The sequence below is a fragment of the Sus scrofa genome, chromosome 4 (genome assembly GCF_054392235.1).
Source record: "Sus scrofa isolate SSC_HxYL_T2T_F1_AM1 chromosome 4, Sscrofa_HxYL_maternal_Yorkshire_Landrace_v2.0, whole genome shotgun sequence".
NCBI lineage: Eukaryota > Metazoa > Chordata > Mammalia > Artiodactyla > Suidae > Sus > Sus scrofa.
The window spans coordinates 6,364,351-6,388,575 of NC_139386.1; the positions used below are offsets into that span (position 1 = coordinate 6,364,351).

The following is a 24,225-nucleotide window of genomic DNA, read 5'->3' on the forward strand; positions in this document are numbered from 1 at the left end:
CCATACTGGACAAAAGATCACACTAAAAAAAAATCATACTTTCGCAAAAAGCCTCAGATAATTATTGTCCAAACCCCCCAGCGCATCTGTGTACTGCTCTGCCTGTGCATAGAGAGAGAACACGTACAGTCCACTTTCCGACAACGGAACTGGGGTCAGGGCATCGGCAGGTGTGGCGACCTGCTCTCCCACTTGCCCCCCGGAGGATGCGTCCGTGTCACGGACGAGTCTGGCCCAGCCTGGCCGAGGGAGGGGGCCGGAGCCTCCCGTCTCCGCAGCTTCAACAGCGCTGATGGGCTCTGACCTGTCCACATCCGGGAAGTTAACCTGCCATAACCGCTAGTGCTGGTGACGGGGACAGCATGGGCCGTTCTCCGTGCGACTCCAGACAAGCATGAAACCGTCTTCATCCTCCCCGCACATCCACGCAAGGGGAACGAGGGCACCTACCTCTGTCTGCTCCCCGGGCACCACCGGCTCCCGTGACTTTCCCAGGCGGCCGACACGTCCTAACAAAAGAGAAGATGCTTTTACTCCGAGAGCAGGAAGTGCCTCCAGAAACCACATTTAAACATTTTACATAATCTACAATTAAAAACATACCTAAGCCACATGATTAAAGCAAAACTTTATTAAATATTTGTCAGTTTTAAGAAGTGCCCTCAATGACTAACCAAATAATGTATTACACACAACTAGTTATGAGGTTTTACATTTGTTTAATAGGGAATAATTGGCCCCAATTAAACTGACTAAACTAAGGCTTTTTAGATTACTAAAACAAATTAAACTTTTTAAAATGAGAATTTAGGTGATCTTAAAACCTTTCTAAAATGGATAATGAAACTTGCTAAGTTGTAACCTCCCTGGTTTTATTAGTTATATTAAGATAAATTAAGTGAGATTAAAATCTTATTTGATTTATTTACCTTTGAAAATGAAGACCGTTTAAGGGTTACACATCCTCAGCCTTGGCGAGTGCGACCTCAATTAGTCAAGTCAGAATGTCTTTAAAAGCTTTTGCTTAGTGCTTTTCCAGCATGGAGCGAGGTGTTCATTAAGGCACCAAAAGTCTCATAAAAAATCCAAAGTTGCACTAGTGAAAAAACGCTCAACAAGATGAAAACTGTTCACATCGTTTTCAGAAAATCAGTAGTTATTTTAAAACCAGTTTTTAAACAAGATTTGGTTTTGCGTAGTTTTAACGTGCCACTCAAGCAGCTTGATACCATTTGGCCTCTTTAAACAGCATTTAGGTCTACGGTGAGTAGATAATGGTACATTTAATTTTATACCATATTTTAAATAAGTTGTACAATGTTTAGTGTGACCCTTTCTTGACAAGCGTTGTTAATGAATTCTTTCCCTGTTTACGACTATTTATGAAGGCCTTTTTAAATAAGAAAGACATGAAATTGTTAGCTCACACACACAAAATTTCTTTCAAAAGTTTATTTAGTATCAAGCAAGAGGAGACTTTGCTTAACACTACAGAACATTTCAAGACTTGAGTTACAAAAGAATACCACATTATTTGCACTTGAAATTGGCTTCCCTTTTTACGCATGTTGGCAAGAGAAAAAAAAAAAAAAACTAGCATACGGCTGAAAGATAAAATAACTAAATTTCTATGGAAACCTTTAAAATGAAAGGTGAGGCTTATGTTAAAAGGATGGATTAACATATTTAGTAAACCTAATTTTTTTTGTTTAACACTAGTTAATCAAAGTTATTTTTTCCTTTTGATGACCTATTTTTTCATATACAGACTAGAAATAACAAAATTTTACATGTCTTTTTTTTTCTGCCCAGTTGATGTTTCAACAAAGTAGTTTTAAGTTCCATCCATTCAGATTTTAAGCATTTTGATTTATTTAAAAAGGGATTGTTCATAGAAAAAAATTACTTTGAACAGTACACAGGACTGGTGGAGAGTGGCTATGACAACATCAGACAGTGCAAATCAGTATCTGCCGTAGGGCTGGTCTCTGTAGACGCCCTTCGCTGTCCTCGCCGAGGGTGCCTTGTGCCTGGAGTTAGTCCACTCCTCTTGTCCTAGAGTCAGCAAGATGAGTCACAGTTAGATCACTGCATTGGACCCCACCGGCTTCACTTCTCAGAACCTAACGTAGCCCTGACCCAGTGGTAGATGTCACACCGGCGATACATGCGCCCGATGGACTCAACAGCCAAGGGATTCACGTTTACGACATGACAAACACAGTGCAAAATGGGCATCTCGTCGGCAAAACCTACCCACGTGGAGGACTAATAACTTTTGCGCCTGAACTGGCGACAGACTTTTCAGGAACTTCCTTTGCCACCCATGTAACAAAAGCTCACAGACCCAAGCAGCAAATGGCACTGGAGACATTTACGGATGGCCACGGATGGGGAACAAGGGTGACTCCAAGTTCTTCTCAGAGCAAAACCAAGAAAACACATATGAAAACTGGTGTAAGGCAAAGGAGAAAAAACCGGAGCGCAAAATGGGAAGGAACAGCTCGGGGAGGGAGATGCTGCGTTGCTCTCCGAGGTCCTTTCTCTGCGTAAACCCCGAAGGCTGTACTGGGGGGAAAGTCATGCCTCAGCCACACTTCCTAAGTGTGAATAACCCTGGTGACATAACGTCAAATTGCACTCAACCTAATACTGACTCCGTACTCAACGATGGCTCTTATAGCAAAGGACATGCACGCATCCATCCATCCCAGCTCCTGAAATTCAACGCCCGTTCAACCTCAGGACTGCCCGCGAGTGATCCACGGGTCTCTGACAGCAACGAGTTACCCTCCGTGCTGCGACACACAGCAACTGAAAAGCCGTGTGTCCACACAGACCGATTTTAAAAAGCTGTGAAGGAAAAATGCTTAAAATGACCTCTCCTTTGATACCAACAGGCAATCAGCGTCATTCCCTCAAGCTAACTTGCATCAATGTAAGCAGACGGCATTCAGCAAACCAAGGTATTTCTTTTAAGTGTTTGTGACGAATAACAGCAACAGCAACAACAAAGGTGTGGTCATCAGGGCTCCGGGCAGGTGATACAACAAAACGCACTTCAAAGGAACACTGGAAAATGGTTTTTCAGTTATGTTCACAGAAATGTCATAACATCCATTAACCAGAATCCTGATTCGCTTGCACTGGGCATGAAGTAGCACTCAGCAGAGCTTTGCCAAGGCTGGAAGCTTGGATGGAAGCTTCGTGTTCTCTGATCTCTTTGCCCTGCGGCAAAGGAGCTCCTTGGTATCATTAAGTTGCTGCCGCCAATTCTTTTAATTAAAACCGTCATCCTTCTGCAGCCTGAGACTCTGGACAAGGACTCTCCAGCATCCCCCGCAGCTCCCACAGAATCACGTGGAGCTCAGCTGTCTCCCCGTGAGCCCGAGAGGGCTGTACGTCTCCTTCGGGCTTGGCGCTTCCGTAATCTCTATGGAATGACTCCCACCACGTCTTTAGACGACGTGAGATTGGGGATAAATTACGATAGAGAGGTGGGGCGCCAGGGCTGCAGTAGCTGTAGTCTCCATTCTTCATTTTCTTTACTGTCAAGAAGCAAAGACACTTCAAAGAGACCCGTTCTATCAAGTGTCTACAGTCTGGCAAACTCTTCTGTAAGTGAGAAAATCAGCACATGGCAAAATCAACCCAAACAGAACATCTCGGCCCCGAATCGCAGCTCCTGCCACGTTCTGCAAGTCCTTAGCCCTCTTTAAATATTAAACTTAAACCTTAAAGAGCTGCTGGAAACAGCTAGATAAGCACTGATGGTCTGAGAGCGAGCTGCTGTTTCAAGTCAAAAAGGCCTGTACGAATTTCCCCTCAGCTGAGATCTAGGGCGTCTCTCTGACCTTTCTGCGTCCGGTCCACGCTGGCCATTCACTCACCGTAGGAATCGTACGTGTCGTCGCTCAGCCCGTGTCCGTAGTCATAGTAGTCGGCCCCGCTGCACCGGACAGAACAAAACACAGAAAGAGGAAAACGCGGTTAGGACGAACTGACTTGGCCGAGAGCGTAAATCACCCTCGATGAAGGAGTCTACAAATTAAAGATAATTACTTAAGGGCAGGGCTAAAAACGGAATTCCCACGGAGAAGACGAAGCTCTAAGACAGAAGCTTTAGACATCGGGATTATCAGAGGCCTCTCTCGAGGTCCCCCGACTCTAGTTCACAATAAGTGTGCCCGACACCTTAGCCACAGCAACTGGCCGGTCCACACGGACTGAGTGTGGTGCCCGGGACGCAGAGGGACTCCGTGCTGGAAGAACCTGTGGTGGGAGGTGATGTGTGTGCAGAGGACACGGTCACAGCAGGTGCTCCACGGCCCAGGCTGGGCTCGTGCGAGGGGCTGCGGGGGTGAGCAGGAAGGACGGCCTGGCTTTTGTCCCACCGAGCACAACCCTGCGGGCCAGAAAGCTCGATGCGGGGACCCTGGGCACGTCACTGTACAACACAGTGACGACAAGGGCAGAGATTCGCTGTCTTCCTCCCCAGCACCGAGGCCAGGGTGACAGGGTGCAGGAAGCCCCAGGGGTCCAGCCTGGGCACGGGGCAGGGGTCTTTCCCAAGCACGGACACAGCCCCGTTCTAGGCACGACCTCCCTGAGATGTGGGGAGGGAGGGAGGCTGTCACCATGGCCACTTGGAGGATAATGCAAAAGAGGGGACACACGCAGCATATCTGAATCAGGCATGATCTTTTACAGGAACAAAGTGGGGGAAAATCTGGATTTTATGCGACCATGTGGACACCACGGTCTTTCTTAGGAGGAGCTTCCTCGCACTCTCAGGCTTTCCCCCTTCCCGCTCTGCTTCATTGTACAGGGAAACAACCATCCTGAATGCTTTTCCTGGATAGTCCTGGAAATAAACATTCTCCTTATTCCAGCTCCATGCAATCAAGTGAGAAGTTCTAATCAGCGTGGAAGATGATCCAGCTCAGCTGCGGAACACTGCAGGAGCCACGACACAGAGGACGAAATCCACGCTGTGAGCCTGGCGGTGCCAGCGCCGGTCCCAGTGAAGTCACCACCCCGGCCCGGAGTTAGCAGAGCCACCACACCCATCACAGATAAGGTCACTGTGGATCAGAATGGCCGGGACGCCAGTCTAAACTCACAGGGAACAGAACCGGGGACACTGTGGGTTAAACGCACACCAGGTCTCCTCCCACATTCCAGGTAAATGTCACCAGAGCCTAGAAGCGACGGGTGCTATGTGCCGTGGAGCCTCCAGCACGTGGGATGGGTCTTTGCATCTGCTCGTCCTTCTGCCAGAAACGCTCTTTCCTCTTCTTCCAAGTCAGCGCCCACCCGCCTAAATGCCACTTCCTCAGAGGGGTGGGTGGGCCCCTCATGGCCCTTCCACTGTTCCCCACCCCTTTCCTGGTCCCCAGACGAACCCCTCGCTCTGCAGGAACCAGAGACAGGGGTGAAGCTCTGGATGGGTGAGGAGCAGAGTGGACAGAGGGTGGCAGCAAGGGCCTCCCGGGCAGAGGGTGTGGTGTGTGCCAGGCACAGATGCAGGCATGGGCCAGAAGACGGAGTGTCTCTTCTCTGAGGAGCAGAACTGAGCAGAGTGAATAGCACTGATGAGAGGCCTGGGCCAGAATATTCCTCAGTATGAAATGCTTCCTCCATGTGCAAAATACAGGCCAGACCTTGTTATCCCGGTTTAATTGCGTCCTCACAAGTTAATTAAATACGGCACACACACCCGTTATGGTGATGGCTCCCTGGCCTGGAATTACACATAAGCTCTCCGGACTGTGCCATCAGCCCCACCGGCTCTTTTACACCTGTAAAGGGACAGCCGGGGACAGAGCGGTCCCTCCCACAGCTGACCTATTAGAGCAGGTGGCGGGCTGCATTTTCCCCAAGACGGCACAGGGAGCTACAGGGGTTTTCAAACAGGTGGGAGCTGGCATCCCTAGAGAACCCAGTGCAAAGTGTTGAGGAAAATAGTCAATAGATAATCAATAATCAGAACAGAAAAGTATTTTACTTCAGTCAAACTGAGGATGAGCCCGGAAGCCCGCTTCCCAGATGCCTCTGGGAAACTGCTCTAGAGAAGCAGGGCGTTCAGCAGTTTTCTTGTCAGAACAAAGGACATTAAGTAACAAGTCAGGGATTTTTTCAAGGTTTTAAAAAGGAACAGACCAGTAAGCACACAGCACATCAGGATGGCCTCCACGCCTGTATCCGAGGAGGACCTGCACTGGCATTCCAGGAAGAGAGGCGTTTAATCTGCACTATGAGGAGTTCCCGTCGTGGCGCAGTGGTTAACGAATCCGACTAGGAACCATGAGGTTGCGGGTTCGGTCCCTGCCCTTGCTCGGTGGGTTAAGGATCCGGCGTTGCCGTGAGCTGTGGTGTAGGTTGCAGACGCGGCTCGGATCCCGCGTTGCCGTGGCTCTGGTGTAGGCCGGTGGCTGCAGCTCCGATTTGACCCCTAGCCTGGGAACCTCCATATGCCGCGGGAGCAGCCCAAGAAATAGCAAAAAGACAAAAAAATAAATAAATAAATCTGTACTATTACATTTTTTACGGCTGCACCCACAGCATATGGAGGTTCCCAGGCTAGGAGTCTAATCAGAGCTATAGCTGCTGGCCTCCAGCACAGCCACAGCCACACAGGATCCCAGCCACATTTGTGACCTACGGCACAGCTCATGGCAACGCTCAGGTCCACTGAGCGAGGCCAGGAATTGAACCCTCATTCTCGGCAATACTAGTCGGGTTCTTAACCTGCTGAGCCACAACGGGAACTCCCAAATCTTTATTTTTTTTAACATGGACATTTTTTACTCTAGTCAATGTACCCTTTTCGTTAATAATTAAAGCAGATGTAGGCTGTAGGTCTGGTAGGCTGCAAACAGGCTATGTTGGTTAACTTGAATTTTATGCTAATTCATGGATAAGCCAGAATAACTTCCTTGTATTTCAACACATGAAATTTTCCTTTATCAAAAGAAGGGAGCGTGGGAGAAATGGCCTGTCACGAGCTGGGCCCTGCTGTCCTGCCAGCTTCTGCACGGGCACACCTCAGGAATCTACGCCATCTCTCTGTGCTTTTACAGACGGGCGGTCGAGGCTGTGATCAGCAGCAGCAGCCACACTCAAAGCCCAGAACACACTGCTGCTTGAGGCCACCTTAATCAGCGGTTCCTACTTTATTCTCGCCCGCTCTGTCGCTCTTCCAGAATGTTCTACTTGTTTCCCTGGGGGCTTACACGAGCTCCTTCATGCTCAGAAAGAGAAAGCCGAGTCCACGCCAAACCGAACGCCATACGATCATGGCGCATTTTCACTGCCCCTTAGTTCTCTCTCTGGTCTCAAATTCCTTCTCTCCCCTTCTATAGTCCTAAGTTTCCATTCAGGCATTATAGACATTTACGGTGAGAAGACAAGAAGAGGGACTAACTGAAAAAGGAACAGAGAAATGTTTATATTCAAGAAGGAAAAAAATCCTGCAAAAACAAGTGACTACAAAAAAATAATGCCATCCCTACCTCTTAAGATTTACTGACTCTAAACACAAGAAACTGTTGTTAAAGTGGAGTATGTTTCTGATCTTGTGGACAGAAATTCAGAAGCAAAACTTCTGATACAGTGTCATGGTCAAACATGGATCGAGGCCACTGGGTCTAAACCTGGGCTCCCTGGGGCAGCTGCCCGCCCGCTCAGTCTGAGCACACCTCCACCTGCCAAATCCCCCTGCGCCAGACGCCACCCAGAGCCCGGGAGCCCCAGCCTCCATGGCTCATGTACAGCATCTGGGCACAAGGAGTCAACATAACTTCTCATTTTGTCAAAAGTAAACTGGCTCATGCTTCTTAGAAACTCCGCACTAAATCAAGTGAACCTCGGCCTTCCTTCCAAAGGTCAGAAGTTACACCATAATATGGCTCCTGTCACAAATCAAACCCCGATGCTCTTCAACATTTTATCTTTGCTGCAGGGAAAACAACGAGAGTGATCTCGTCATAAAACTGGAAAGAATTTCCTTTACTGAGACGGGTCCCCCCGTCTAACTTGGAACCGTAAGTGACAGGGACTGAGCCCAATAAACAGGAGTCGAACAATTGCTTTCTGACCAAACTAAGTCCCTTTATGAAATGAAGTGAGCAGCGCTGGCAGCAGTGTAGACTGGAAATCTCTCTGTGGAGTGCTCTAACACAGTTCCGCATAAAAAGTCAGTGCTGAGGCCTGCTTTCCAATGAGCGGGAGGCTAAAAGGTCGCATCATGTGGCCGGGCAATGGTCTGGTGATAAGACAATCTTTGTTTTGACAAGTGAAAACTTTAAACTGACGTTTGCTATCATTTCCCCCCGTTTCTGGTTATTTATTTCACGACTGTCATCAAGCCAAGAGGCTGGGAGCAGCTGAGTCCCATTCTCATACCTGTCAGTTCCATCTGAATTGCTTTTGCAACATTTCATTTCGTGCGCCTCAAATGTCTATTAACCAAAGACGTGTCCTATTTCCCAAGGATAAACTAAAACCTAACATATGGCAAAGGGGAAAAAACTAAAAAATGTCCTCACTTATGGATACAGAGTATAACATTAACATTGCGCAAGAAAATACATCAGGCTGACTACGTCTCAATTCCATCAAAGGGGGCCGGGGCAGCCCCTCCCTCAAGAGGTCAAGAGGGGGCTCCTGCCGCTGGCCCCGAGGCCGTGTCTCCTGGCCTGCTATCTGTCCTCCAGACTCTGCTCCATGTTGGGTCGGAGGAAGACCAAACTTTCGACAGAATTCCTGGCTTTCCTGGAGGCTTCTGATTCCGTCAACCAGCCTCAAGCACTGGGCGCAGACCCAGCGGCCGAGGAGCATGCGGCAGCCCCGGGTCCATGTTCACACCTCCTGGCCGTCTACCCTCCACCGACAGGAGGCCAAGAAAGAGCAGGACCAAACTCTGAGTTCCCAGATCACCCTGAATGCACAAATGGGACTAAGAAGGAACTCTGTCTGGCATCTCTTCAGCCTCTTCAAGCCTCTCCACGCAACGTCTACTTTCAAGTCACTGGGGCTAATCTCGTTAGGTCTTTGCTTGTATTTGTGCAGCTCGGGGGACTCTAGACCACTAGTTTACTCTTTTATCTCTAGTACCTGTAACGTTCTGCCCACTCCCTATCTGTCCTCGCCTCCGACCCAAGTCTTTAACTGTGCTCCCTGGAGCTCCTGGGCCATCGCTGGCAAAGGCCCTCACACCCGCAACCTCCTCTGCAGACATTCTCTTACGTTCTTCCTCACTGGAGACTTGAGACAACGCCTGCCTGGCAGCCCTCTCCTCCTCCTCAATCCCGCAGCCCCCATCCCACGGGGACCGCCACCTCCAGCCCATCACGCGGCGCACACCAGCTTTGCCTGTCCCAGCAGTATCACTGCCCCACGTGCTTTCCCTACACAGGCAGATAATCCTCAACAAGCTGCTCTCGCAATTCCCTGGCCGACTCTTGTCCTCAGATCCCGCCTCTGGTCTCCTTTCACCATCAACCGCCAGGTCACATCCTAGGATCTTGTCGTCACAGCCATCTCCCCCCACCCTGGTTCAATTTTCTATACTCCACTCTGACTACGAGTTCCTGTCTCCCGAGTCTCGCTCCCTCTCTCTAGGATTCTGCTTTCACTGCTCTTAAACGCTTCATCCCTTGTCAAATTCAGTGGTCCGCTGTCAGGCACGTCATGTGGCCGGTCAGCAGCTGTGGCAGACCTGACCCCGAGGCTCTCCCTGATAACCTTTCTTTACGCCGTTTCCAGGACCCCACTTCCCGGTTTCCTGCCCGCACCACTGGCCGCTCACTGTCAGTCACTCTGCCAGGACCTCCTCACGCTCAGATCTTGGCTTTAGATACAATGTAACTAGCAAAACCTCCCCAAAGGATAGCTCCGGTCCAAGCATCTCTCCCAAAGTTTACATTCATGTGCTAACTGCCCACTTAACCTCTCCAATTCGGTGTCTAACAGACAGCTCAGACTCGACAAGGTCAAAAGGACACTGAACCGCTAATCTTTTCCCTGCATCTGCTCCACCCAAGCTTTCTGGTAGCTTGGCTGACAGCAGATTTGTCCGCTTTGCTCAGCTCAACAAGGGTGAAGTCATTCTTTTCACTGGCTGTTCTGTTTGCCTGAAATGCTTCCACCTTCAAATACCTGCATGGCTGACCTCCCCCTTCTCAAGCCTTTCCTCAAACGACGCCACCTCGATGGTCAACTCAGATTAAACCCGTGCTTCCCTCCCTGGCTCCCCTGGCTCCCCTACTCTGCTCTCCTTTTTCTATAGCATTTGCCACCTGCCACCACACTACATACTTAGACTTACGGCCCATGTTCTCTTAGCGGTACAGGAACACGAGCCCTGTAAGAGAGGGTCTTGGGTCTGTTTCATTCCATGACACCCCTCGAGCTCCTCAGAACAAGGCCAGGTCTGCAGCAGGGACTCAGTGCTGAGGCAGTTTGGGACCGAGTAGGTGTTATTAGAGGGTGAAGGTGAACAAGAGGCTGCTCCCACCCCGACTCTAAAGGACTCACAGACACTTAATGTTTTTTGAATGTTGACCAGACCTGACAGTCATTTTCTTCTCCCCCTAGGGGAAGGGTAGTCAGTCCCCTCAGAAGCTGAATTACTAAGTTCTATGCTATTTGAATTGAAAATAAAAGGGGTGATTTTTCCCCTGGTCATTTTGGCCTGTTCCATTTAAAAAAAAAATCTTATCTGTAATTAAGATAAAATTAATATTTTAGAAAACATTTACTAAATGCTTATTATATCATAGGAAAAACTGAAGGACTGAACACACATAACTCAGAGTATGAAAAGTTTAGTGATGTGGTTTTGGAATCCATACTGCAACTAACCTTTAAGAAACTATCACCTGCCAAAAAAGAATATCCACAATTATGTGAAAGGCTATCGACATGCTCTCCCCTTTTCTAGCTACATCTCTGTCAGTCCAACCACTTCAACCCAAACAACCTGTCACATCAGAACGAAGGCGGAAGCAGATATAAGCATCCGGGTGGCCTCTATTAAGCCAGACATCAGAGAGATTTGCAAAAATACAAAACAATGCCCCAGTTCTTGCTAGTAACTTTCTGTCTTAAAAGATAATCTATTTTTAGAGAAAAATCACTATTTATGTTAACATACAAGGGTTGACCATGGCTATATTTTTAAACAGCTATTTTGGTTTTGAAGGGGGTGAGTATGAGCGCCCCGCGGCCCTCGCTCATTTTTGAGAACGTGAATGAAGCATGAAGGGTGCTGGAGGCAGCACGTCTGAGGAGGGCAGAGCTGGAATCACATACCTGCCTGAAGGAGGAGCCTCGCATCCAGACAGCTGTCCCCTCGTCCCTGTGGTGAGGACAGGAGGTGCTCCCCAAAGAGCTGGCCCAGCGTCACAGCTGCAGGCCTTAGACCCCACGTGACACCCGGATTAAAACCCCCTATCTTCCAGGGCAGAGGCAAAAAGGCAGGGAAAACGCAGACTTGGCGTAGGCAGGCAGACCCCCCCAAAGCTGCGAGGAAGTGATTCAGCAGGAGGACAGCCTCCCTCCCTCAACAACACGTGTTGTTCTCTGGCCCCTAGAAAACAAGCATGCACTTGAGCTTATAAATAACAAATTTTCTTTAGGAATTAAAAATTATATATTTGCCAATACTTGGAGTATGTAAGATTTCAATTTATGGGGGCAGATAAAATGTATAGTTTAATCGAGAGAATCTCTCGCTGGAGAAAGGTTCACTAATGCTATCAGTTCATAAAAATAGAAGGTCAAGGTCGGATCAGAGTTGATACTGTTAACCTGACGGTGAGACATTCCACTGCTTAGAAGAGCCACCCTGAGGCCAGCAGGGGGGGAGAAAAATAACTTGGTTATGTTTCTAGGCTTGGCAATAAGATTTAGTAAAAGGAGTAAGTGGAAAATTGGACTTAAAACAATTTGGGGAATTATTCCTGTTCCCTATTCAAATTATTAAGAGTCAAGCTTTGAGTTTACAATGGAATCATATTTAAGAAATGGGCCAATATTGGAGTTCCGTCGTGGCGCAGCGGAAATGAATCCAACTGGGAACCACAAGGACACAGGTTCAATCCGTGGCCTCGCTCAGTGGGTTAAGGATCTGGCGTTGCCATGAGCTGTGGTGTAGGTCGCAGATGCAGCTCAGATCTGGCATTACTCTGGCTGTGGTGTAGGCCAGCAGCCACAGCTCTGATTCGACCCCTAGCCTGGGAACCTCCATATGCCACAGGTGCGGCCCCAGAAAAGACAAAAAGACATTAAAAAAAAAAAAAAAAAAAAGGGTCAATACCAAGTAAATACATCATAAAAATATTTTAAAATTTGTAACTGAAAATTTGTCTCCCACTTTTTTTCAGGGACACAACAGGTTTTTAAAAGGATAGATGAGAAAACATCTTTTTCTTCCTTACTAATAAATTAGTAATTAAAAATAATCAATGAAACTAACAGTTACATTATTTTATAAAACTGAGGATATTAAAACCTGAAGTTTCCTATGACGTTAATAACAGTTTCTATTTCTATAAATTCTACAAGCAAAATACATTCCCAACTTAGTAAGTCTTGCCTTTGTTCTAAAAGAAATGACTGTCCACTTTACTCTTCGCCTGTGAACGGAGGCCGGCACCTGCTGCGAGAGTGCACTGCCCAGCCCAGTGCAGGGAGGGAACAGACACCTGGCTAGTCTTGGCTCTGCCGCCTACAATGGTCACGGCCATTTACCTGAACCAAACACTCGGGATGGCAAGTGTTTTGTGCTTTCATTCATTCACTCGCTCATGGATTCAACCTATTTCAAAATATTTAAGATACAAAACAAATTCACTACTTTGTAAAGCTCATATTACAATGGGAGAGACAGACAAGAAACTAGTTCTACACAAGCACATGGTGGGAAGATTGCTGAGAAGCAGAACAGCCAAGAGACTGGAGAACGGAATCAAGCTGTAACCTCTGACCCCGTCCAATGAGGCTTTGCGTGAGCCGAGTCGGAGGAACTGGAGGTGGGCGGACGCCACCTGAGGGACACACAGTACCCGAGGCCAAGGGACCACCACGGGCAAGGGTCCTCCAGGGGCACATGCTTGGCCCAGGTGGGGACCAGAGAGGCAGTGCAGCTGGAGCAGAGGGGACCCGGGAAGGCACAAGTGGCTCACGCGGGCCACCGAATGGCTTTAGTTCTTGTTTTTATCCTGAGTAAGATGGGAAGTCACTGGACATTCCCACGGCTCCTGGGAGGAAGTGTTGCTGTTTCTGGAGACAGGAGGTGTGAGGCCGAAAGAGCCCCTGGGCACGGAGCCAGCAGAACGTGGCCTGGGACGCACGAGTCTGGGAGGGGCCCTCTTCCACCTCCCAGGGGAGTCAGTCCGGAGGCGGCTGGAGAGACAGGTCGGGACTGCAGTCATCAACGGAAAAAGGCGCTCAAGGCCACAGGGCAGGATGGGGTCGCTCAGGGACTACGGGGAGGGGGGGGAAGGGGAGGGAGCCCAGACTCTCGATCAAGGCTCCCTTTGGTGCTGAGTCTGTTCTTCCGTTTGGAGGTGGTATGATCAGGGCAGGCGGCTTAATCTTTCTCAGTTCCAATTTCTACGACGGTCTGAAACATAGACAGTGCTCAGTCAAAATACGAACAAGAGTGAATGGATGAAGCGTGTGGCTGGCAGCAGCCACTCAGGGCGTGAGGACTGTAGCTGTGTCTTCTTCGACTGGGGTGACAACCAATGACCCACAATTACATGAGTCTGTTCACGCACACACAAACCCCTTCCCTGGCCTGAGCCTCCTAGTACAGAGTAAGTGCTGGTGTCCACTCCCAGCCTATTGCAGTAATTAGGTTTGCAAAGCCTCACTTCGGATGTAACAATTACGCGGCCAAATAAAAAGACTTACAATGCTAACAGAGGTGGGCCAGAGAAGCAGGGACCACCAGAGACCTGGCACTTAGAGCTGAGTCTCCGCCCTCCGCGGCGAACACTTCTCAACCCGGCCTCACGACAAAGTACAAGAACTTACTGGCACCTGGCTGATCAAAGGGAAGCAATCGACCCGGAGGAGTCACGTGGCCCGTCCTCTGGGCTGCAGGCTAAACCATCCTGATCACCTGAGAGGACTGATTTCCTCTCCACCTTCAAAGACCTCCAGAAATGCAGTCTGCATAACCTGTCACACTACTGCTCCTGAAGAGGCCTGCCAGAAAGTTCCGTGTCCAATCTTAGCCTCCCACGAGACACTCAGAATCCCTTTTCTCTTATTCTGGTCTCCACAGAGCTGGAGAGCACCACACCCTGGAACAGACAACTCAGGAGGACAGGCTCCGTGAGCAGCGAGGGAGCATGGGCCCGGCGGCTGGTGGCAAAGTGAAAGGACCTATGTCAGCTGCTAGGACCTGGTGCTCAGTGCTGGGCAGAGACACAGGCAAGCAAGACTCCACACTGACACGCCTTGTCGCACGCCTACCAGGAGCCGGGTACTGTGCTAGGTACGCCGCACAAACGCTCTCCTACTTAAACTCAATTCCGGTATTATCTCTATTTTATACATTTCGGTTAAAAACAGCATCTTCCCACCATTTAAGAAGAGAGAAACTTGCATTTCTTACACTTTGTTGAGAAAGATGCCCTTAGTAGGAACGGGTAAGTTTCAGATACCTTGTGCTTTCAACACCTGTTCAGCAAGTATTTCTGGAGCACTCAGCATGTGCTGGGCACTGGGGCCGCAGCCGTGAAGAGGATCTGGACTTTGTGATAAAAAGCGCTTGGTCTAGTGCACACGTCGGACAGGCGTAAATAGGCCAGTGGAGCGCTGTGATCCCGAGGGGCCCGGAGCTCTGGGGTGGAATGTCTGAGCCAGTTTGGGGTGCCTAGGCGTGCTTCCTGGAAGAAGAAGGCCTAAACTGACACCTAAGAGAAGAGCCAGACAGAAGGAAGAAAAAAAGCATTCCAAGCAGCGTAAGGCCCAGCTTGCCCTGGGGACAAAAGCAGTGACCCAGAAAGATGGCACTTTCTCTGAGTCACATGGCGACAGTGTGGGAGTCAGGATGCAAGTCTGGTTCTTCTCACTCCCAGGTGCGCTGCTCTGCTGTCCAATTGCTACAGTCTCAGAGTAGCAGGAAATGTGTTTGGGTGATATTCTGAAAAGCCACACAATGTAGGGGGGACAGAAGGGGTGATGATATAAGACCCCAGAGTCAAAAAAAAAAAAAAAAAAAAAAAAGCCAGAGAACCTCTGGGTGCAGGAAACACTCCCTTGATTAGGTGGGCATATACTCTGGAACCATTCACCTACAGGCTTCAGACAGGTGGGTTTATGCGTTTCGCTGTAGGGATACAGTATGTCTCAGAAAAAGGGAAACAAACCTAAAAGGAAAAAGCCAACTTGTTCAAGGGGAAGGGCCCACAGGTATTAGTTGTCTATCCCGTAGGCACCTTCCCTTTGTTTTTTTATCAGAAGACTCCTTGGGGGAGCGCTAGTGATGATGTATTAATGCAAAGACCTCAGCCCCTTCTGCAGACGAGGCCACCGGTGAGAGCGCAAACTCAGGCAGTGGTACCTAACACAGGGCAGCCCCAGGAGCCAAGGCTCTGTCCTCCTGCCGGAGCCCCAGCTTGGCGGCTGGAGCAGTAACAGCCCCCATGAGACTGAGTTGCGCCGACGGACACCGGCAAGTGCCACCAGAGGATGGTGACGATGGTGGCCTGGGCCCTTAGTAAATATAAAGAGACGCCACTTCAGTCCCTAGCTGCTTACATTCTTACCGGGAGGGAACAAGCCTCTCATACATTTGAATTTATGGTTAATTCAAAGACCACCCCAGCCCTTTAGTCTTTTGAGACAGCGTAAGCATTCTGAAACGAGGGGACTGAGTGTCTATTTTTCTGGCGCTGGGATATCCAATTACGCTGACTTTCACAGTGTTAGGTGCCACTGCCTGAGTTTGCGCTCTCACTGGTGGCCTCTGCTATGCTATTCCCTTCTATCAAAAGTTGCTTAAAAGACGGCAGATGGCTCTATATAATAAAAAACTATGCATTTTGATTATATTCCAAGACAAATAAAAGGGTAAAAGGAAAGAGTTCTGTTTACAGGTGTCTTTTCAGTTCACTCTGGGCCCTTCCCTCCTCCCGCACCTGAGTCCCTCCCGAAAAGAATGCCCGCTTGGGTCGGGGTCTCAGGGCAACACGGTCTGACGCTGGTGCCGGGCGTGCTGTCTCTGCGACGCTGCCAGTGCTTTACATGCTCATCTTCACTTTTCAGCAGCTTTCTCTTAGTACTACAATCATTTTGGAAGATAGTATAGAGTTAGTGCTTAAAAACCAGGCTCCAGAGTCAAACACCAGAATCTTGGCTCCAGCATTTACTTTGCGCGTAAGCTTGGGCAACACTAATTGTCTTGTCTGTAAGAGAGTTTTTAAAAACATCTTGCACAAGATTGTTGTGAGGTTTAAATAAGATAATGTGTTACATACATCCATATATTAAGCTCATTTTCAAGGACAGCTGTTATTACTATTATTAAAGCTGAGGTTTGAAATGAGTAGTGTTTTCCCTGGAGTGCTTATGTGGATGCTATACCATCTACTTCTGTTCATCGGAGAGAGTGAGGAACCACCGTTAGCGATATGAGTCTAACACCACCACCACCACCAACTAATAGTTTCTTTCTACGTGCGCAGTTCCCTGCAATTTTCAGTAAGCTCAGTGCTATTTTGCCATTTACTATATTAATTACACACAAGGTTTCAATGCATTCAGTGCTGGCTGGCTCCAGGTCACACAAGCAATGACAGAGCTGGGATTCAAGGCTAGACCTGTCTTTGACTCAAGCTTCAATATTTCTAATGTAGCTATTAATCTCAACAATGAATGAATTTCTCCGAAACACCAACATTTACAACAAAGATTTCTTACAAAAAACACAAGGGAACAGAGCTATTGTTTTATAATATTTCTTTCTGGCAAAAGACAAAAAAAATGAATTAACATAAATCATCACGACCTCCCAGGTATCTTAATGAGAAGTCTTTGCAGAAAGCATCAAAACTACAAATTCGAACATGACAGGACTGTCACCACAGACTGCAGGGCAGGTCTTGAGAGGGGGAAGAGGGTCTGGGTGAGGTGCTGTGAGAAGGAGCCTGGGAAGGCTGCTGAGCATTAACTCCTAAAGAACGAATCATGTACCTCCAAGTTTAAAGAACACAAAGCGATTCTGGGACGGAGGACGAATGACGGCTGGGCTCCGTCGCCTGTCTACCGGCACTTCTCTGAGTGCCGCCTCCGACCACACGGAGGGCCAAGGCCTCGGGGCTTTCAACACGGGATTCTCTGGCTCCTTCGGCAGCATTCGAGATAGCCCGTCAAACTGGGGCTTGGGACCGGCATGTGCACAGTGAGGTATGTGAGTGGACGGTCAGTGGGACCCGCTGGACAGTGCAGGGAACTCGATATTCCGTGATAACCTTCGTGGGAAAGGAATCGGAAAGAGAATAGATGTGTGTTTGTGCACAACCGGACCCCTCTGTGGTACAGCAGAAATTAACACTATAAATCAACTAAAGCTCAATGAAATGTTTAAACAGGAAAAAAAAAAAAAAGAGCCCAACAACATTTTATGAGCAGTTTACAGTATTTCATGGGCTAACTTGTTAACAAGCTTTGTTTGGGGATCTTGAATTTGCTATCCTGAGGGGCCCTTTCTGGGAGACTTCACATACGTTAGTTTTCAAAGCCATTGTCTACTCCTAAGAAAATGTGACTGTGATCTCTACACAATTTAGGGAGCGTAGAAGGAATTCCTCCGGCTTTTTACAGGACGGTCAGCACCCCTGCGACACCCTTTCTGGAGACTCTGTTAGCACCTTCACTTGCATCGACCTGCCTATCAAATGATTCCGTCTCGCTCTTCAAATAAGTACAATTAAAGTAATTTAAAGCACACCACCCAGAGTTAACTACAGTCAAATTCAAATTCAGCACTGTGACATTCAGACAGGAATGCCTACTTTGTTTTAAAATTACTGATGCGAAGTAAAATTCTACCTCTCCATATTTATTCAATAAATATTGATTGAGCATTTTCCATGTTTCAAGCACCGTGCTAGGAACCGGGGTTGTGGCAGTAAAGAAATTTAAAGAAGACAGACATCAATCTGAGAATTATTTCGATATAAAACTGCAGTTATGAAGGGAAATTGCTTGGTGTTATGAAAGCATATAATTATAATACATGTGGGGAAAAAAAACTCATCCCAGCGGCAACATGAAGAAATAAATGATAGGAAACAGCTTGCAAGGGGAGGCTGGACCAGCACAGTGCGCGTGGGTATGGAGAGGGCCGTGCTCGCTCAGATCCAGAGGAGTGGCTTGTAAACGCCACCTGAGGTTGGTACTCCGGTGTCCCCGCCGCCCACCCCGCCAGGCAATGGAGGCCGAGGCCTGCCCTAAGGGACCAGAGTCATCAGCACACACCAAGTCAGCTCCCTGAGAGGCCTATCCCATGGTGGGCATCCCCGTTTCTTCCGCCTCTTGGGCCTGCAAAACCTGTCATCTGCCTAAACCGTAAGGCACTCAGACCGAGTGCTTTGGAGGAAGTATGTTTTAAAAGTTTTCTTACTGTTTCTCTGTTATTGCAGCTACCTTGTCTTTGCTCATTTGCATCGCTGAGTGGCATTCATTCCCTTGAATGCATACATCACAGTTGCTCCCTCTGCAAAGGGCTTCAGGGCTGTTTCCAGCTCCTGGAGGTTAGAGATGAAGCTACTCTCAACACTGTTACATAAAGCTTTTTCCAGACACGGTCTCATGTCTCTGGGTAAAGTCATGAGGAGTGGAATTACTGGTTTACAGAGTAGACGTATGGTTCACTTTTCAGAGAAACTGCCGGATTTCCCAAGGTGTGGCCTTTTAGGTGTCTATGACAGTTCTAGCTGCCCCGTAACTATGTGTCAACAATTTTGTTTCCGCCGTGTTAGCTGGACTGCAGGCGTCCTGCTGAGGTTTCAACCTGCACTTTCACTTCCTCGATGACCAGTTAATTTTGAGCACTTCTGCTCATTTTCCCAGGCATTTGAATATATACTTTTAGGTTTTCCTTACTGAGTTGTAGTTTACATAGTTTAGATGAAAGTCCTTTGTCAGACAGATATGTGTGCTGCCGGTAAACACGTCTTCCCTGGCTGTGGCTTCTCGATGCATTTTTTCATGATGTCCTCTGAGTATGAGATATTTTCATGTTTGATGAGGTCAAATTTGCAAATGGTTTTCTTCTACGATTTGCGTCTTTTTCCACACGTTCTTCTAGGAGTTTTACAAATCTAACTTTTAAGCTGAAGTTACGAACCACCTCAAATTAACATCTGTAAATGGCCTGAGGGTTGCGTGTGTGTGTTGGGGGAATCAAAGGCTATCCCCACCTACACGCAGAGCTAATCACTACCGCGCTACGTACAGGAGAGACAATTCTTCACCCACTGAACTGCGCTGGTGCCTCTGAAAGCAAATGAGCGCGAGTCCGTCTCTGGATGTTCGCTGATCTGGCCTCTCCTTTCACAGTACTGCACTGTCTTGATTGCTGTGGTTTTATACATCTGCAAGTCAGCCGAGAATTCCCAGTTTGTTCTTCATTATCAAGATTTATTTTGTCTATTCTAAGTCCTTTGAATTTCCATGTATTTTAGAATTACCTTGACATTTTGCACCAAAAAAGAGAGACAGAAAGAGAGAGACAGAGACAGAGAAGGCTGCATGGGTCCTGATTGGAGTTACATGAGTTTACAGACAATTTCAGGGAGAACTGATATCTCTACGAATACTGGGTCTTTCAATTAAAAAATACGGGGTATCTCCATTTAGCTTGGTCCTCACTACTTCCTATAAGCAGTGTTTAAGGAATAGTTGTCAGGACAGAGATCTTGAACATTTTTGTTAAAATTACCCTTAAGAATTCTCATATACCACTGGTGGGAACTTAAAATGGTAGAAGCACTCTGAAAAACAGGTTGGCAGTTTCTTAAAAAGTTAAACATACAATTAACTATTTGACTCAGCGATTCCACTCCTAAATATCTATCTAAAGGAAAAGAAGACACAAGTCCACACAAAGATTTGCATATAAATGTTCACAGCAGCATAATTCCTAATAGCTAAGAAGTGAAAGCAACTCCTGGTGTCCATCACCTGGTCCATATATAAACAGAACGTGGATCCGTAAATGGAAAACGACCGAGCAATAAAAAGGAATGAAATTCTGATAAAAGCTATAATGTGGCTGAACCTCAAATACATAATGCTAAATGAGAAATACCTGTAAAAGATGGCATATTTTTATGTCTCCTTCCTTTGGCTGCTCTCAGTATTTTCCCTTTGTTTTACAGCAATTTGTACGTTAGGCGGTGGTACGCTTTTGCTCATCTCTCTCCCGCTTTGGGTCCTCTGCACTTTGTGGATCTGTGAGACGGTGTTTTGGGGTTAGTTTTGGAAATGCCCAAGTACTTCTTCTATCCCACCATCTCTCTCTTCTGCAGCTCCAACAACAGCCTAGACTGTTTTACGCCAGCCTGCAGATCTCACACGCCGTGTTCCTTTTACTCTTTTTTTTTTTTCTCTTTGTTTGCATGTTTGGATACTTTTCATTAATTTGTCTTCAAGTTCTCCTATTTTTCCTCTGCAGAGTACGATGTGTTAGTAAGTCCACTGAATCATTCATCTCTGATATTATAATATTTTATTTCTAGCATTTCCATTGGCCTCTTTCTTTGGAGTTTCCATCTGCTGGATTCTGACTTGTTCACTCATGCTGTCCGCCCTTTCACACACTATCCTTTAGCACAGTGAACATATCAATTTTATTTTTTTATTTTTATTTTTTTGTCTTTTTGCCTTTTCTAGGGCCGTTCCCGCGGCATATGGAGGCTCCCAGGCTAGGGGTCTAATTGGAGCTGTAGCTGCCAGTCTATACCAGAGCCACACGTGGGATCCGAGCAGTGTCTGCAACCTACACCACAGCTCACGGCAATGCTGGATCGTTAACCCACTGAGCAAGGCCAGGGAGCGAACCCACAACCTCATGGTTCCTAGTCGGATTCGTTAACCACTGCGCCACGACGGGAACTCCTAAACATATCAATTTTAAAACTCTGACAACTGTAATACCTGGGCTCTCTGTTTCTCTTGACTCTGGGTTATATTTTCTTAGTGAATAACCGTTATTCATAATTGATGCTGAATGTTTATGCAAAAGAACAGAGAGAGTGAGATAAGTAAGATTTGCATTTTTACAGGACATCTCTCTTCTTCTGTCAGGCTACTGGCTGCTGTATTAGTTTTGTATGCCAGCTGTAACAAAATGACCACAAACCTAGCAACTTAAGCAACACTTTCTAAGGGGACAGTTCTACAGGACAGAAGTTTCGCATGGGTCTCACTGGATTAAAAATCGAGGAACTGGCAGGCTCCCATTCCTTTCTGGAGGCTCTGGGCGAGACCTTATCTGTCCTGGCTTCCGGAAGCCGCCCACATCCTCTGCCTCCCTCATGGCCCTCGTCCTCCACCTGCAAAAGCAGCAACACTGCATCTCTCAGCCACATCTTCCTCTGATACTTCTGGCTTCCTCCCTCCTTCACTCTTAAGGACCCTTGTATTGCAATGGGCCCATGCAAAAAGAACCTCAAGGCTCATATCTTAACCATCCCCTGCCAAGTCCCTTCTGCCAGGTAAGGGAATGCATCCGCAGGCTCTGGGCATTAGGATACGGGCATCTCTGAGAGCCGCTGTTCCGCCTACCAAAGCTGCCACAGGCCAAGACACCAGGGGGAGCCGATCTCGGTGTGTGCCTGCCACAGCCTCCTCCTGTCATTTCCTGTGCAGTCTGCAAGCGCCTGTAATCCCGCTGGGATTAGTTTAAAACAGGAAGAAGTTATTACAACAGAGTCTCAGACACCGAAACCATTCTGTTCCAAATTGTTCAAAAATATCTTATTCCGAAGAAAAATCTCAAGTTTTCTACGAGGAGAACTTGAAATTATATTACAGATGGAAGAAATGAAAACTTTCAGGGTTCCAGAACCCGTGACATGCTCCCATCAGAGGGCTTCTGCAGAGACCGCTGCTCCCACAGACATACCCTCAGGCAAACGCTTACCTTCCGCAAGTCTCACTTCATTGTCTCACAGCAGCTGAACACGACCTCCACACTCAAACCTGACCACCACCCGAATTAAGCTCCACAGGCCCACACTCTGTCTTTTTGCCTTTTTTTTTTTTTTAAGGGTCGCACCCACAGCATATGAAGTTCCCAGGCTAGAGGCTGAATCGGAGCTGTAGCCGCTGGCCTACACCACAGCCACAGCCATGTAGGATCTGAGCCTCGTCTGTGACCTACACCACAGCTCACGGCAACATGGGATCCTGAACCCACTGCGTGAGGCCAAGACACTTAGCCCCAAGGGTTTTAGACAAAAAAAAAAAAAAAGAAAGAAAGAAAACGAATTGCAGACTGTTAATGGTAAGAGCTAATGCTGAGCATTCACAAAGTACCAGGTGCTCTCCATATACGAACCCGCGCAGCACTACACAACCTAAGAGGTGGTCGCTGCCCCCGCCACCCCCGGTCTACAGCCCAGTAGGCTGCAGCGCAGGCAGCCCAACTTCAGCAAGCGCAGAGCTGCGATGCAAATGCAGGCCTTCCAGCCCTTCACGCTCGCTAACCAAGTCCTGCCTCAGCCTTAATGGAGGTACACGTTTAGCTACGTGGCTTTGGCCAAGCTGACACGTGTCAGTCTTTCTGCTCCACGTCTAAAATGTCCTATCTCTTTTCCTGAACATTGCCCCAAATTGCTTATTCTTTTTCAAGAGGTCTTAGATATATTTACAGTCAAAAACTCCTTACAGACGAAGTTCAGACACTGAGTAAATGTTGGGTCAAAGGTTATAAACACTTTGAAGGCTCTTGATGAACACTCGTAAATTGCTTTCTGGGAGAACACATCTCCTCGCAATGTCAAATCTAAGGGAAAACACACAATCTACGTCATGTCTGGATTATTTCAGCTTCTCAAGTTGAGAGTCGAGCAGGTGAGGTTTGACCAGATTCTGAGACTCGCAAGTGCGATGACCGACCTTCTCCACGCCAAGTCATTCCTCACAAGCAACTTCACGCTTTGACCGCAAGTCTGTTTCTAAACACCTTAAGACACTTGATTAAGACTCTTAATCAATGATAATCAATGATCTAACACTCTTAAACAATCAAATTACATGAGGCCTTCGGTAAACTTTTACCTGACAAAGGGGGAATCAGAATGGCACCTACGATTTTATTCAGATGAGCGGTTGAGATTTTATTGACTGGCGTCTTCCTCAGAAAAAACCATAGGACAAGCTTCTAGCTGGGATAACGAATCCGACAGAACAAGCTCCAGAGGCAGGCAGAGGGCTCAGGCCGCCGGGCGCAGTGCCTGCCCCGCACTTACTCTTCCATAACCTGAGGGAAGTTCCAGAAACTCTGTGCCTCGGGTTCCTCTCCTATCACCCCAGGTTCATCGTAACCTGCTGCTAAGGCTGCAAAATGCTTAGGGCGGCAGGTGGCGCCCACCCAGTACACGCATCTCAGCCAGTTACTGAACTCCCACCCTGTACATCTGCCGTCGCATTTAATCACAAGCTCCCGAGTCAGATGTTTTTACCATCACGGAACAGCAGAGAAATGACGACGGCCAAGGGACGACCGAGCTGGGACTCAAAGCCAGGTTTGGGTGGTTTCGCAGCTAAATCATATGACTACTTTTTAAGAGTCAAGAATTAGAAAAGTTGTATCATTTCCTTTCACTAGGAAGAGGGCAGAATTTGTGATGAAACCTATTCTAAAATTAATCACAACACGTTTTAAGAAGGTATGAAGCACAGGGAAAGACACCTGGAGGACAGACCTACAGCTGGTGGTGTGATCACCAACAAGCCCCTTTTCGGAAACGCTGTCACGCGGTCTACACTTGGTGCCAGCCCTCCCCCCGGGATGCCCACTCCCGGCAGCACCGCCACCGCCGTGAGCGGCTGGGCTTAGACCGGGCCATCTTCCCGATGCTCTCAGGCAGACGTCTCCCCAGGGGACTCTGCTTTCACATCCAGCCTGAGTCCACGGTCCTCAGTGACAAGTCTCAGGTCTTCCCAAGAACATCAAGGATGAACTGACGCTGG

General features: G+C 47.8%; 1 protein-coding gene across 9 annotated transcripts in view; it reads right to left on the reverse strand.

The window, feature by feature from the left end:
- Positions 1–24,225, reverse strand: part of KHDRBS3 (KH RNA binding domain containing, signal transduction associated 3) — a 165,152-nt gene that overhangs the window by 6,834 nt on the left and 134,093 nt on the right. For 4 of the 9 annotated variants that reach the window (XM_021088871.2, XM_085021013.1, XM_085021012.1 and 1 more), the window contains 2 exons: positions 3,891–3,949; positions 1,438–2,055 (listed from right to left, as the gene is read on the reverse strand). In XM_021088871.2, the coding sequence (XP_020944530.2) occupies positions 1,964–2,055; positions 3,891–3,949 (151 nt within the window). In that variant the 3' untranslated portion in view covers positions 1,438–1,963. Of the gene's footprint in view, positions 1–450; positions 510–1,437; positions 2,056–3,890; positions 3,950–24,225 lie in introns of those variants that run through there. The other 5 variants (XR_014842925.1, XR_014842922.1, XR_014842924.1 and 2 more) reach the window with 2 other exon arrangements.